The sequence below is a fragment of the Schistocerca americana genome, chromosome 1, assembly GCF_021461395.2.
Source record: "Schistocerca americana isolate TAMUIC-IGC-003095 chromosome 1, iqSchAmer2.1, whole genome shotgun sequence".
NCBI classification, from domain to species: Eukaryota; Metazoa; Arthropoda; class Insecta; order Orthoptera; family Acrididae; genus Schistocerca; species Schistocerca americana.
Window position 1 is genome coordinate 780,678,128 of NC_060119.1, and position 16,015 is coordinate 780,694,142.

Genomic DNA, 16,015 nt, shown 5'->3' on the forward strand with positions numbered 1-16,015 from the left:
ACAACACCCAGTCATCACGAGGCAGAGAAGATTCTGTAACAGATCGGCGTACATCACACCCGCCACGCTAACGGTTCTCATATGGCGTCACTGACGTGTTGCTGACCAGCACCATCTGTTGGTTGGTTTTTGCACGAGTTTTTTTGTTTCAGTAAAACCCTACGTCACTTCAAGCAATTGTGTCAAGTTTTATGTCTCTACCTACATTATTCCGTCAATTGTTCCATTTGCAAAATGTAACAGACTTTTGTGTCATCCTGGATTTCGATCGAAAAGTTCTGTTGTTATCGGCTCAGTATTCTGTATGACGTATCCCGAAGTAAATACGGATGCGCTTATAAAAAGAAAAGTTTATCAAAAAGAATTTACGCTATACATAACAGATATTTATGGAATTATGATTCATATTGGCTGTTGATATACTTTCCAGGATGTGAGGTCGTGGTCCAAGAACTTTTCTGCTCCTTACTTTTCGTCCAGAACTGCGCTGGACTTCCTCAGAGGCGCTGCTCCGCTGAGTCTTGCCGACTGACTGGTGGGGTGTCTGAGAGCGACTTATATATTGTGAGAAAGGGGTCCCGGCGGAGGTTCGAGTCCTCCCTCGGGCATGGGTGTGTGTGTTTGTCCTTAGGGTAATTTAGGTTATGTAGTGTGTAAGCTTAGGGACTGATGACCTTAGCAGTTAAGTCCCATAAGACTTCACACACATTTGAACCTTTGAACATTTTTGAGAAAGGGGGGCGTGGTTCAGGTGACACGTGATGAGCAGTGATAATCCATAGCAAAGAAAAAGTTGACTATCGATTACCAGCTTGTCAAAGATAAAAATTGTTAGCAATTTTGTAGAGCCACTGATAATCCATAGCAAAGATAAGGTTGACTATCGATTACCACTTTGTCCAAGATAAAAATTGTTAGCAATTTTGTAGAGCCACTGATAATCCATAGCAAAGATAAGGTTGACTATCGATTACCACCTTGTCCAAGATAAAAATTGTTAGCAATTTTGTAGAGCCACTGTCCATATATCGCTAAGTTTCATAGCCTCCTCTTTCCTATTAAAATTATCGTGATGTTTATACATTTCGATAGCTTCTCTATATAGCCGTGGATAGTAATTTAACGTTGTAGATAAAACTTCGGTATCCGATAACTTCACTTGGTGGTCGCCTGGTTGAAGAGCATGTTCCGCTACAGCTGACTTTTCTATTTTTCCAAGTCGACAAAGACTTTTATGCTCTTTCAGTCGCATGTTTACGCTTCTTTTGGTAGTACCAATGTAAACTTTACCACAGGTACATGGAATTTTATACACACCACATGTCGACAGGGGAGGACGTTTATCCTTCACAGATCGTAGTACTTGACTTATTTTCTTTGTTGGTTTAAAGATCGGTTTTATGTCATGTTTTCGTAAAATCTTATCGATCCGATCTGTTACTTTTTTAATAAAAGGGAGAACTACTGTATTTTTCTGTCGTTGTGGTTCATTCTTATCTTTTGGGTTTCTGTTCCTTGGACGTAAAATTCTATTTATCTCTTTCCTTGAGTAGCCGTTTTTTTCAAAAGCCTGCTTCAGATGTTTCACTTCAGCATCCAAATGTTCAGGTGTACATATCCATTCCGCTCGATCGACAAGACTTTTTATGACACCTCTTTTTTGTTGAGGATGATGATTAGCTATATAGAGAGCTATCGAAATTTATAAACATCACGATAATTTTAATAGGAAAGAGGAGGCTATGAAACTTAGCGATATATGGACAGTGGCTCTACAAAATTGCTAACAATTTTTATCTTGGACAAGGTGGTAATCGATAGTCAACCTTATCTTTGCTATGGATTATCAGTGGCTCTACAAAATTGCTAACAATTTTTATCTTTGACAAGGTGGTAATCGATAGTCAACTTTATCTTTGCTATGGATTATCACTGCTCATCACGTGTCACCTGAACCACGCCCCCCTTTCTCACAATATATAAGTCGCTCTCAGACACCCAAGCAGTCCGGCCGTACGTGGAGTCTGGACCCCTCCACCATTCTCCACACCTATCAATCCCTCATCCGCCCTATCCTTTGTTATGCCGATGTGGCTTGGATCTCCACCCCACTTACTTTTTACAAATCCTTGAACACCATGCTCTCCGCCTCGCCTATCGCATCCGTCTCCCCTCCCCTACACGGATCCTGTACGATCTCATCCCCTTCCCCCACCTCCTCCTTTTCCTTGAAAGGATACGGATCCTGTACACCTCCCGTAAACTCGATCCTCCTCACCCGCTCATCTCCCCGATCCTCTCCCACCCCCGCCCGCTGCCGCGCCTGTATTCCCATGTCCCACCCGGTCTCCATCTCTCCACCCTCCTTACCCTCTCCCAAGGTGGCTTCCGCCAGCTCCCCCTCCCTGATGATGTCCTCCTCCCCTCCATCTACCCCTACTATCAACTTTGACCCTGGCCCACCCCCCACTTCCGGTGTCCTTTCCTTTAGGCACCTTCCCTCCCTTCTCTTCCCTTCCCTTCTCTTTCCTTTTCCCCCGTCCCCTCCCTCCACCCCTCTTCCCCCGGGCTTCCCCACCCCCTTCCTCCCTCCCCCCTATCTCCCCTGCCCTGTGGCATCTCTGCTCTCCCCTCTCGCTCTCCCACTCCCCTTCCTCCTCCTCCTCTCTTGGCAGGTCCCCGGACTCGCACACGCATAGTGAACATTTGCACGCCGGAGATCATCGCCATCAGTGTCTCGTGTGTGTGCTTCGTTTTGTGTTTCACGTTCTTTCGCAGTTCCAACTCCACTGTTCACATGTGCCGTCGCCGTCCCCCGTGTTCTGTGCGCCGTGTCAACAAGTGTTAGTGTTTTTATCGTGTAGCGTGAACGGCTTCATGTTTATTGTTTTTTGTCTCTACTTTTTTTTGCCCGCCATTTTCATTGTATTGTCTATGTCGCCTCTTTGTCATTTGCTTGTACCACTTAAGGCTGAAGAGCGGTGTACTATGCTGCTGACAGCCCGCCTGTATGAGGTGCTAAAATTACAATAAAGAAAAAAAAAAACCGACCAGTCAGTCGGCAAGACTCAGCGGAGCAGCGCCTCTGAGGAAGTCCAGCGCAGTTCTGGACGAAACGTAAGGAGCAGAAAAGTTCTTGGACCACGACCTCACATCCCGGAAAGTATATCAACAGCCATGTCACCCGGTCATGAAAGCCTTCATTCTACTATGATTCATATTGCCTCGCCTTCTCGGATTCTGGCAGAGTATTGCTACACTCTTTATTTTCTTGTACTTTCAAATATATTTGCTTTAGAAGGTGTCTGTGCGGTACTGAAATGAGCGCTTCTGAAAAGTCTAGAAAAACGGAATCGATATGTAGCTTTGATGTTGTTGAGATCTTCAGTCCGAAGATTTGTTTGAAGCAGCTCTTTACAATCGTCTATCCTCAGCAAGTCTCTTCATCTCTGCGTAACTACTACAGAATTCATCAATCTGAACCTGGTGTTTGTAGTCAAGCCCTGATCTCCCTCAACAATTTACCCTCATAGGCTGCCGTCCATCACCAAATTATTCCTTGATGTCTCGAGATTTATCCCTACCAACCATTCCTTTCGTTTAGTCCAGTTCTACACTAAAGGCCTTTTCTCACAGATTCGATTCATAGCTTCAGCAGTTATCCAGTCTACCCATCTGATCTTTAACATTCTTTTCTAACACGACATTTCAAAGATCGCTATTCTTCTATTGTCTGCAGTGTACCCTAATAAGAACCATGTCTAGCCTTTTCATATGTTCACGAATCCTATTAAGAACCATTTCTGGCCTTTTCATATGTCCAAGGTTCCATCATAAATCGCGGTATAGTTATTAGTTTGAATGAAGTTACCGTTTTCTTCGTCTCATTGCGTATTCCTTCCGTGTAAGGCTGAACTGCAGTCAAACACTATCAGAAGAAACACCAATGATAACAAGTTTCTTGTTTTCAGTCTGCATATCACATCCATTTTAATTTGGACATAGTCTGTTACATTGCTACCCAAATACCACACCTCAACGAGAATTTTTAGCATGTCATATCGTAATCCAATTCCCTCAGTATCGCCTGATTTAACTCGACTATATTCAATCACCCTTCTTTCACATTTGTTGACATTCAAATTCAGTGCTGTTTCGACAACAATTACAGTGTTATCGCCAGACATTATAGTTTCTATTTCTTCTCCCTAAACTATAATTCAGTTTGCAGATTTGCATTTGGTTTCAGTGCTTGTTCAGTGTACAGACTGAGTGACACTGGTGGTAGGCTACAGCCCTACCACACTCTCTTCTCAATTACTGCCTCTGTTTCATGTCTGTCGACTCCTAGAAATTGACAGTGAGCGATGAAAATAATTTAGGATCTTTTGAGTGTGACATGCACTCCCTTTGTCTCGGAGGGAGGGGGAGCAGAGAACGAAATACGACACCGAATTACAGTCATTCATAAAACAGTAAGTTGTAGTAGAATACATCAAATCACTGTTTATTAGGACATGAAAACAGGAAGACAGATAATACTGAAAAAAGGGTTTCTCTCACCAAAACCAAAGACGAAGGTAGTCGAAATTACGACAGACGGGCAACGTACTGGCTGATTTTGAGGAGATGTAAAGATAAGTGTGTGGGGAAATGAGATTTGTTTTAGTTTCTCATGGAGGAGGCAAATCTCTGAAGGTATGCGGCGGAAGGGAATGAGATGAACAGGATTTGGCGTTAACGGTCTCCAAACGACAACCTTTCTCTCTTCCTGCTTTTGGTAATTAATTCTTTCGTGAAGGAAGCTTGGGTTCGTATGGTTCAACACTCGGGTAACAATAGCGGTAGGGACTGTTACAATCGTAGGACCATTTGGTTCAAATGGCTCTGAGCACTATGGGACTTAACTGCTGTGGTCATCAGTCCCCTAGAACTTAGAACTACTTAAACCTAACCAACCTAAGGACATCACACACATCCATGCCCGAGGCAGGATTCAAACCTGCGACCGTAGCGGTCGTGCGGTTCCAGACTGTAGCGCCTTTAACCGCTCGGCCACTCCGGCCGGCCGTAGGACCATTTCTTTTTAACAAGTCCAAAAAAGGAAAGTGTTTATACTGAACATAATTTCATTTTTCTGTTACCTACAATGTGTATGCTCACGCTGGTTCACAATATTAACTGGAATGGCTATGATAATTTGCTTCAGACGAAGGAGACCCCGTCAGTTTTGGGTAAATTCATTGCGTAGGGACTTTACAATACTACATTCCCTACTCGATACATTTGTCGGTTAGATAATAATTGCTCATAATTTATTATTTACTTCTATTTTCATTGCCAAGAAAATTAAATTAGTATTCACACCCTTCGTGAGTGATTCTCATCATAATCTACGTCCTTTTTAATAGTTCTGGCCTCCTAAAGTAAAGCATATTCCCGCGAAGTAAAAATTATCGATTTTCTTCTCCCTCGGGCGCACTGACTTTCGTAAGTTATGCGAATCTTCACGATCGCGATGAGCTTCTAGGTGCAGGCTGAAAGATGAATGAGATAGGATTTCCTACATATGTTTTGAAATCTCAGCAGTGTGTGTTCATGCACTTACAAGCAAAAGCCCGGATTTTTTATGAGTGTACATCACCAGTTTACCTAGTATTGCACAATTCTGAACTTTCCTTTTCCAGCGACACGGTGTATTGACAGTATAACTACTGGCTATTTGATCCAGGTTCGAAGAAACAAAAGCCATCTCCTATCCCATTACATTTTCCCCCTTTCATTTTAAAGTGGTGCCACAAGCTGATAGCTACTGTTTTCCTTGTCTCTTCATTAATGTCGGTTAACGTTGCGCCCTCAAGTGTCCAAAAACTTGAGACGCTCAACTTACTAGTGTTGAGTGCTCACACTACATTTATTGATAGATAGCTTGTAGCTCACCTCATCAAATAATTCCCAGTGATCGGCACGACATGTTGTATGTTTGATGCAGTGCCTGCTGTATGAGGTTATCCGATACTTATCTCTGCAGTCCCGGTAAAATGGCAAATCCACCATCTATCGATGCTGATATTCACTGCAAACCGACTCCAAAACACTTCCTACCTTTCAAAAATCATGACTTTACTTTCAGTATTCAGCGTTCCTACTACAGCCCATCGTAAAATTCGCAAGGCAGTATGGTCATTTTCTAAAATCCTGCAGCATTGGCACTTTTTGAAGGAACACTTTGGTATCTCCAGAGAATTTACGAACGCTAATTGGGAGACCACATGACAGCAGTTACTTCCGTACACGATTCCCGAGACTAATCTACAAGTCACAAGAGACGTGGTACGCCCGTATCTTATTTATACCTCCAAGACTAGAACTAGCGATAAATATTATGTGCTCTTTGACTCATACTTGACGGAAAGTACATACTGCCACAATGGTCATCCTCTGTCGATCGCTATCCGACCTTTAACAACAGTGGTATACTTTGTAAGTAACGGCCATCAATTGGTATTGAGCGTGGGTAACCACAACGATGCAGATGTTTAACATTGTGTGTAGTAGCGGTTTAATGGTGGACTGATGTCGCTGTGATGTACGCCAGTGTGGTAGGAAACTTTCCGTGCTGAGATTTCATCTTGGTGTAAAGCAAAATGCCCTTCGTTGCATGTAGAGACACGGGACAGGTGGTGCTCGGTTAAAATGCAGTGAGAATTTTTATTTATTTATTTATTGACCTTTTGGTACACGAGTACAGACACTACAAACTTGCAGTGCTGCCTGTTCTTCGAAGGCCTCAATCTATCTCTTTTCACAACTCCTCGAGAATTTAAACATGAATTTCCTTGCCATGGTTAACAATACGGAATTAAGTACAGTGACTTCTTAGGTTAACCGACAGGTTCCTCATAAATCTAAATAAACACACACGTACACATGTATATGCACTGACGTACGCACGCATAAATGCACGGACGCATAAACGCATGCACGCAAGGACGCACGGACACGCACGCGCACGAGCACAAACGTACCCGTAAGAATGCAGTTATACGCACATACTAACCCAAACTGAATCACACACACATACTAATCGAAACTGAACTGTGAATTTAATGCCCACTTTTAACGTTAATTTTAAATCAATTTATATACATATGTATTTATTTTATCAAGAGCGTTAACACATTCGAGGAAACTTCTTGATTCATGTGGACAAGCTCCGTAAGCAGTCAGTCTGATTCTCTTCTGTATTAAGGGCAGCCATACTAGATGTGGTTGACGTTCTGCATCTAACCACAGTTGCAGTATGGCGATGATTCAACGAGGATTCTGTAGGGCTATGGTTGAATTACAGTCTCACAATGGTCGTTAAATGTAGAGGGATTTGTTTGTTGCAGGTGCCGTTGTGCAGTCTTCGGTCCCCTACGTCTTGTTCCATTTGCTTTTGGTAATTTCTCTGATCACAGCAATCAGATCATCAGCCAAAATGCATAGCTCTTTTAGTCCACGCTTTGTTGTTTTCTTTGCCGACTACTCAGCTTTCTCATTCCCCTGGAGAAAGACATTGGGTAAATGAAAAGAGAAGGCAAAGGAATGAAGCTAAATGCCAGAACCCAATCATTGGAATGTGCAAACGACTTTGCAACCGTAACAGAGTCAGAGGAAGACATGGCAGAAACTATAGTGGACCTAACAAAGAATGCCAGAAAGACGGGGGAACCGTGGATTAATGATGAGAAACCTGAAATGATGGACGTATTCACGGAAGCTCCTAATAATGCCCCTTTACTAGTAGGTATATGGAATGTAGCTAAGGTGGAAAATTTTAAATATCTTGGAGCCTGGTTCAACAAGCATAATAGCTTAAAATAAGACAGTAATCATTGTCAGTGTGCCTAAAACCTATTTCAGTCTGAAGGATATAATGACAATCAAAAAAATCTGTCTATTAAGAACAAACTTAACGGCTATAATGCGGTGATAGTAGCAGTGTTGTCATATGGGCAGATACCAGAAGAAAATAAAAAATAAACAAATAAATAAAGTGAAGAGAACGTGTTGATCTTTGCACGGAAAAAAATTGAGGAACACCTTTGGATCAGTCTGCAGAAACAACACTAGGGGACGTAGAAAGAACCAAGAACTCTACGACCTGATGAAACAACCGAACGTCATGCAGACAAAGAAAGCGCGGGGAATAAGCCTGATAGGGCACACCGCCAGTGGGCCAGATATTTGCAATGCCAAATCTGTGCTTGAGGGAAAACCTGATGGTATCCGCCCAATAGGAAGACTAAGAAAGCAGTGAGTGGATGAACTTCACAAAGTGCAAAAGATTTCCATCTACGGAGGAGCATTGTCAAATTAGGCACATAGTGTTCAGGGTCCGCGATCGCCGATATGTCTGTCTGTATGTTCTCATTCTCCACAATTCCAGCATGCCCCTTGACCCATATAAATGACACCTACAGTCGTTTCATCATAGCTCTAATACAGCAAGCAATGAGAATGCAAGATTACTTTTACCTACGCTACAGAGGTAGTTGTAGATAGCAACTTCTAGTGGTCGAAACAGTATTGAGAAATAGGTTTTCAACAGCAAAACAGAACATAAAGCCAGTCATAAGTCTAGTGCAAAACATTTTTTTAGTATTTTCTATTGGGAAGTTGTACGACAGGCCGAAGGAAAGGAGGGAGCCAAATAACGGGTGACGTATTTTACAGTTCCAGTAACTGTTTCGTAAACGCAGTGACTGGTAAATTTGTTTTTTTATTGGTTCCGCCTTGAGAAAACAGATTTTTCCCCTTATTTTTGCTCAGGCACATTCAGCTGAAGTTACAATATCATCAGTGGTATTTTTTTATTTTCTTTCTACCAAATAACAGGAAAATTGCTCTTCGCTAAGTGTCAACATATAATTTGAATCTTTAAGAGAAGTATTCACAAACTTGAAAGCATAAATTTATATATTTATATACATTGTTATCAGATACTGTGCTTTTTGTGGCTTTCTGTATTTTGCATCATTGCTGTTTTGTTTCACATTTACTGCATTTTGAAGTAGAAGCTCACTCTTGTGTCCGTGTTTGCTTAGAAATAAATTCATTTTTGGATAGGTTCCGCCTTGATCAGACACACATTTTCTGCCCCTTACCCAGATATATTTCACTGTCGTTACAGCATCATCATTTTTTTTTTTCATTTTCTTTCTACCAGAACACAGCGAAGTTGCTCTCTAGTATCAGTACATATAAAATTTCAGTTGTTCATAAAGTATTCACATATTTGAAAATAGACAAAATTTATATATATATTCATCACATGCTGTGGTTTCAGTGGCTTTCTGTATTTTGGTTTATAGCTGTTTTTCTCCTGCAGTTTGTCATCTGCCGCCATAGAGAAGCTAGGGCAGAACATTTATTTACATCCAAAATTTTCGACTCGGTTTGTTAGACTGTCGTGGTTAACATTAGCGTAGCCTATGTGAAAGACTGTGTGTGTGGCGAGGTGGAGGGGTGGGGGGGGGGGGGTGTATGTGAGAGAAAGAGAGACAGAGAGACAGAGGATTATCTCTGTGCAGACAATCTGTGTGCACATACTTCTTTAGGTTTTCCCATCAGAGACATACAATATTTCACATAGAATGTTATAATGTTAATCACTAAAGTCTACCATTCCCAGTCGAAAGTTTTCGATGCAAATAACTTATCTATATTAAGTTCCGTATGATTTCTGATGACAATCTGTGAAAGAAAGGCAGCTATAACGCAAAATACAGAAAGCCACAAAAACTACAGCACATGTTAACATTGTATATATAAAAAAGTAATAGCTTTTGAAATTTGTGAATATTTTTCTTAAAACCCTAAATTCTATGTGTACTGTAAGTAAAGAGCAGTTTTTGAGTTGTTTAGTAGAAAGGAAAAAAAAAGAAACCACTGATGATGCTGTAACTTCAGCGAAACAGTCTGATGATGATGATGATGAATGATGATTGGTTTGTGGGGCGCTCAACTGCGCGGTTATCAGCGCCCGTACAAATTCCTAACTGTTGCTCAGTCCAAACTCGCCACATTCATGAATGATGATGAAATGATGAGGACGACACAAACACCCAGTCATCTCGAGGCAGGTGAAAATCCCTGACCCCGCCGGGACTCGAACCCAGGATCCCGTGCTCGGGAAACGAGAACGCGACTGCGAGTCCACGAGCTGCGGGAAACAGCCTGAGTAAAAAGAAGAAAAAAAATCGTGTTTGCTCAAGGCGGAAACTTTCCAAAAACACATTTGTTTGTAAGCGAACACGGAGACAAGAGTGAGCTAGAACCTCAAGATGCAGTGACTGGTAATTAGTTCCCCGTTCGACCCAAACGTATTTTTCACCCGAGGCAGAAGCTAACCGTGAACCTCGTGAGGAACAAGGCGCCGTTGGGTGACCGAGCTGTGTTAGCGCGCAGTGGCAGCGGCCGTAGCGGTTCCGGGCAGGCGCTAAGTGGCAGGCGAGGAGCGTGCGGTGGCGGCGGGCAGTGGGCAGTGCTGCGCGAGGACCGAGCATGGCCGGCCGCAGCAGCTGGGGGCTGGCCGCCGCCGTCGCCGCCGCCGCGCTCCTCGCCGCCTCCGCCACGGGCTGGCTGCCCCAGGGCGAAGACGCGGACAACGACCTGCTGCCGCACGAGCAGCGCAGCCACCGCTGTAAGTGACCAGCTGCACCTCCACCCTACTGCGGAAAGTGCGCAGCCACACCTCCAGCCTCGCATAATGGGCGGTCTGACATGTGCTCACCAATTTTAATCAAGTTCTGCAAGGGCCCTCGGTATTCAAAATATTCATGTATTTCCGCTTTTTGCTAGACACTCCCAAGTTTTTGAAAAAATCGAGGTCAAACTTGGAGGCGGAAAATCGTACTCTCAATTATATACATCGGAATATCTTCTAAGAACAAACATTTTTATTAACATGTTAACGAGTCCAGAGATAATGGCGTTGGAGTTACTAACGTTTTGGTTTTTCATACTGTATCTCGGGTACCCATCATTCTACCTGGCTAGCAGAGCGAGTCTGCGGTCGAGACGTCAAGGGATTAGGCCACTGAACTACTGGTCCGTGTTCCATTATTAGTCGTGTTACTCTTCATTCGATATTTTTTGATCAAATAAATGTACAAATGGTTCAAATGGCTCTGAGCACTATGCGACTTAACTTCTGAGGTCATCAGTCGCCTAGAACTTAGAACTAATTAAACCTAACTAACCTAAGGCATCACACACATCCATGCCCGAGGCAGGATTCGAACCTACGACCATAGCGGTCGCTTGGCTCCAGACTGTAGCGCCTGGAACCGCACAGCAATAAATGTACAGGGTGACAATTATTGAACTACGTGAAATAAAATCGTTATAACTTCTGAATGGTTAGCGCTAGGACGTTCAAACTGCGCGGTTGGTCGCGGGGCATCATGGGAATTAGTATGATTTGCTGTAGCGACGAAGCCCACGTTCATTTGGATTCACCAATAAGCAAATTAGCGCATTTGGGGGACTGAGAATCCACATTTCGTGATCGTGAGATCTCTTCACCCTCAAAGGGCGACTGTGTGGTGTATACCGTCCAGTCACGGAATAATCGGTGCGATATTCCTTGATGGCACGGTGACTACCGAATCTGAGGTGAAGGTTTTAGACGACGATTTCATCCCCATTATCAAAAAATGGTTCAAATGGCTCTAAGCACTGTGGTCTTCAGTCCTAGACCTAGAAATACTTAAACCTAACTAACCTAAGGACATCACACTCAGCCATGCCCGAGGCAGGAGTCGAACCTGCGACCGCAGCAGCAGCGACGTTCCGGACTGAAGCGCCTAGAACTGCTCGGTCACAACGGCCGGCTCATCCCCATTATCCAAAGCGACCCTGATTTCGACAAGATGTGGTTCATGCAAGACGGAGCTTGTCCCCATCGATGCAGGAGAGTCTTTGATCTCCTGAAGGACCATTTTGGGTACCGAAATGTGGCTCTGAGGTGCCCAGAGGACACTGGCACGGCCCTAGATTGGCCGTCATATTCTCCGATTCTGAACAAATGCGACTCTTTTACGTGGGGCTATATTAAAGACAAGGTGTTCAACAACAATCCTAGAACCATTGCTGAGCTAAAAATAGCCATTCAGGAGGTCATCGACAGTATCGATGTTCCGACACTTCATAGCCATTTGAACCATTTTGAACAATTAATTGTGGTACCATCTGTACTGTCTTGAAATTCTCTGCTGTGATGTGTCGGAGAAAGTAAACATCACGCGACTGACAAAGAGAATTGCATTTCGTTGGTATCACGTTGGTTAAGCATAATCGTCTACGAAAGTATTATCGTAGCGCGTCATGTATCACGATGAAAATAACTGTCAGTACATTAATACACGCCGGTCGAAGTGGCCGTGCGGTTAAAGGCGCTGCAGTCTGGAACCGCAAGACCGCTACGGTCGCAGGTTCGAATCCTGCCTCGGGCATGGATGTTTGTGATGTCCTTAGGTTAGTTAGGTTTAACTAGTTCTAAGTTCTGGGGGACTAATGACCTCGGCAGTTGAGTCCCATAGTGCTCAGAGCCATTTGAACCATTTAGCCATTAATACACTTTTTTGATTATTAATACCACCTTCTACAACCAAGAATCGAACACGGACGAGCAGTTTGGTAGTCAATTGCCTTGGCCGCTAGACCACCAGCCTCTCTCTGCTAACTATCTGGAATCATGAGTACCCACGCTACAGCATGAAAACAAAAAAGTTAATATATTGTACCTCATGATATGCCTACATTAATAAAAATATTCTTTTTTAAACGATCTTTCGATGTACAACATTGAAAATACGATATTCCGTCATTAACTTTGACCTCGATTTTCTCAAAAACTAGGGAGTGTCTAGCAAAAAGCAGAAACACGCGTCCCTTAGTTTCAATATAGAACGTCCTTGAAAAACTTGACAGAAGTCGGCGGCCCACTTGCCAGTCTCTCCTCTTGTCAGTTACACTGCTGGTCACTAAAACTCAACCACCAGAAAGGATCGATTGCAAATAACCAAGTCTTACTTATTGTACCTATACAATTGGTAGGAACAATACATGATAAATTTTTTTAAGTCAGTTGTGGGTACACAGGGTGCAAATTCAGTACACAGAGCTGCCATCTATGGCGTCAATATCGGTTTTAACCAGACCTGGCTTACATGGCAGATCCACGCCGTTTCGCATATGTGTGAGAGTGCAGCTGTCGAACTGGCCAGTGAGTGGTGGCATGCCAGTCGCTCAGAAACCTGTGACCAGATGTTCTCAGTGGATGAAATATGGAGAACGAGGTGGTCAGGTCGACAGTCGAACACCCTCTATATCGAGGCAGGTCAGGACAGCACGGTTAACATGTGGTCTTGGATTATCTTGTTGAAAAATAACGCGCAGAGGCCCTGAAGATAGAGTACTGCCACTGGCCTTAACACGACAGAAAAGTAGTCTCTGGTTTCCCAGTTACCGACTAAACGAACCAGAGGTGATTGTTGGTTGGCTGGTTGGTTGATTGGTGGGAGGAGACCAAACAGTGAGGCCATCGGTCCCATCGGAAGAGTGGTGAAGGAAGTCGGCTGTGCCCTTTCAAGGGAACTATCCCGGCATTTGTCTGAAGCGATTTAGGGAAATCACGGAAAATCTAAATCGGGATGGCCGGTTGCAGGTTTAAGCCGTCGTTCTCCCGAATGCCAGATGATCGTGTTGTGTTCCTAATCACATCACATACCATCACTTCAGGTGTTGTTCCCTAACACGACGATGAATCCAATCTGGTAACTTTTGTTCTCCGGGGAACCTCCGCGCACGGACTCGTTCATCATATGTAGTAGGCAAAACCGGGATTCGTCCGAAAAGACGACTTGATGCCAGTGCTGAGACCAGTGGCGCATCACTGACGACACGTTTCTCTCTATTGCTGCTTCTAGGGAAGCCTCAGCAATGGTCACTGCACTGACGGTCGGTGGGGCCCCAGACATCATAGCACTGACTGTTCTGATGCTTATTTTCCTGAAACATGCCCTTTCCCTGAATTAAGGCATACCGCATGGCTGTACGATTCTCCATGGTAGAGAACATGTGTGTGTGTTGTCTCGGACATTAGCCCAACGATTCCGAATTCGAATGAAAGTCGTGGGATCCACACCAAAGCGAGCAGCTATATAGCGGAACCGGAGACCGCAGTCCCTAAGTACCACTAGTCTGTAGTTGTCGAACCCCGACACGTGTTGTTGTTTTGCGTCTCTTCTTGTTACACGGGCAATCAACATTCAAACGCGATTTCTGAGTGATAAACGCGGTGGGTAATCTTTCTTTATACACAGATGTAGATGGCGTTACTCCTACCTACCCTGACGGAAAAAAATCGCAGCATCAAGAAGGAGTTGTGTGAAATAAATGAAAGTCGGTAGGCGTGTTTCTAGTAGCGCCACTATGAGAATGCAAATCAGGTTTGCCTCAAATACACGCTGCAACGGTAGTGAGCGTTACTTACCTTTGAGATTGGATGCGGTTAGTCAAGAATGCCTTTAAGGAGACAAAGGCGTCATTATCAACACGTCACAGAGTTTGGACGAGGTCATGTAATAGGGCTACGAGAAGCTGGATGTTCATTTTGCGATACTGGAGAAAGACTTAGGCAGGAATATTGGCATTGTACATGATTGCTGGCAGCGATGGCCACGATTATGTACGGCCGCAAGAAGATGCCCACGTAGCACTTTTTTTGTTTCTTTTTGTTGTTTTTTTAAAATCATATGGGACTTACTGCTAAGGTCATCAGTCCCTAAGCTTACTCACTACTTAACCTAAATTATCCTAAGGACAAACACACACACACGCACACACACACCACACACCCATGCCCGAGGGAGGACTCGAATCTCCGCCGGGACCAGCCGCCCACGTAGCACTACCGAGAGGGAAGACCATCGCGTTCGCCATATGGCATCGTACTGCGTCTGCAGCAGCAACTTTGGCACCAGTTGACGTCGCAGTAACACAGCTGTTACAGTCGGTTACTTCAAGAACAGCTTCGAGCCAGACGCCCTGCAGCTTGCGCGCTGCTGACCCCAAACTACCGCCTTCTGCTATTTCAGTGGTGTCAAGCGTTTTCTAATGACAGCTGGTTCTGTCTCGGTGCAGGTGATGACCGTATCTTGGTTAGAAGGAGGCTAGTTGAGGGTCTGCAACCAACCTTCTGGTATGCGATTTCGTATGACAGCAGGAGTAAGTGGTTATTCCACGTACCCTGACTGCAAATTTCTATATCGGTCTGGTGATTCGACTTGTATTGTTACCATTCATAGACAGCATTCGAGTGAGTGTTTTCCAACAAGATAACGCTCGACCATATACCGCTGTTGTAATCCAACATGCTCTACAGAGTGTAGACGTGTTGCCTTGTCTACTCGATCACCGGATCTGTCTCCATTTGAACATATATTCGACATCATTGGACGACAACTCTATCATCGTTCGCAAACAGCATTAACCGTCGCTGTGTTGACAGACCAAGTGCAACAGGCTTGGAATTCCATCCCACAAAACGACACCCAGCACCTGTACAAAATAATGCAAACACGTTTGCGTGATTGCATTCAACAATCTGGTGGTTACACTGGTTATTAATGTACCAGCATTTCAAATTGCAATGGCTTATCCCGCGCTTACGTTAACCTGTAATCTTGCTGTGTTAATAAGTTAAATATGTTACTTAGACAAATGTATGCCCTAAAATTCATTTTTTTACAATAATTATTTTTTGAAACTTCCTACCAGATTAAAACTGTGTGCCCGACCGAGACTCGAACTCGGGACCTTTGCCTTTCGCGGGCAAGTGCTCTACCAACTGAGCTACCGAAGCACGACTCACGCCAGGTACTCACAGCTTTACTTCTGCCAGTATCTCGTCTCCTACCTTCCAAACTTTACAGAAGTTCTCCTGCGAACCTTGCAGAACTAG

The 16,015-nt window shown here is 43.9% G+C and overlaps 1 protein-coding gene across 1 annotated transcript in view; it reads left to right on the plus strand.

The window, feature by feature from the left end:
• The first annotated feature begins 10,551 nt into the window (after positions 1-10,551).
• Positions 10,552-16,015, plus strand: part of LOC124594185 — a 148,460-nt gene continuing 142,996 nt past the window's right edge. The window contains exon 1 of the mRNA XM_047132545.1: positions 10,552-10,690. Within this exon, the coding sequence (XP_046988501.1) occupies positions 10,552-10,690 (139 nt within the window). The remainder of the gene's footprint in view (positions 10,691-16,015) is intronic.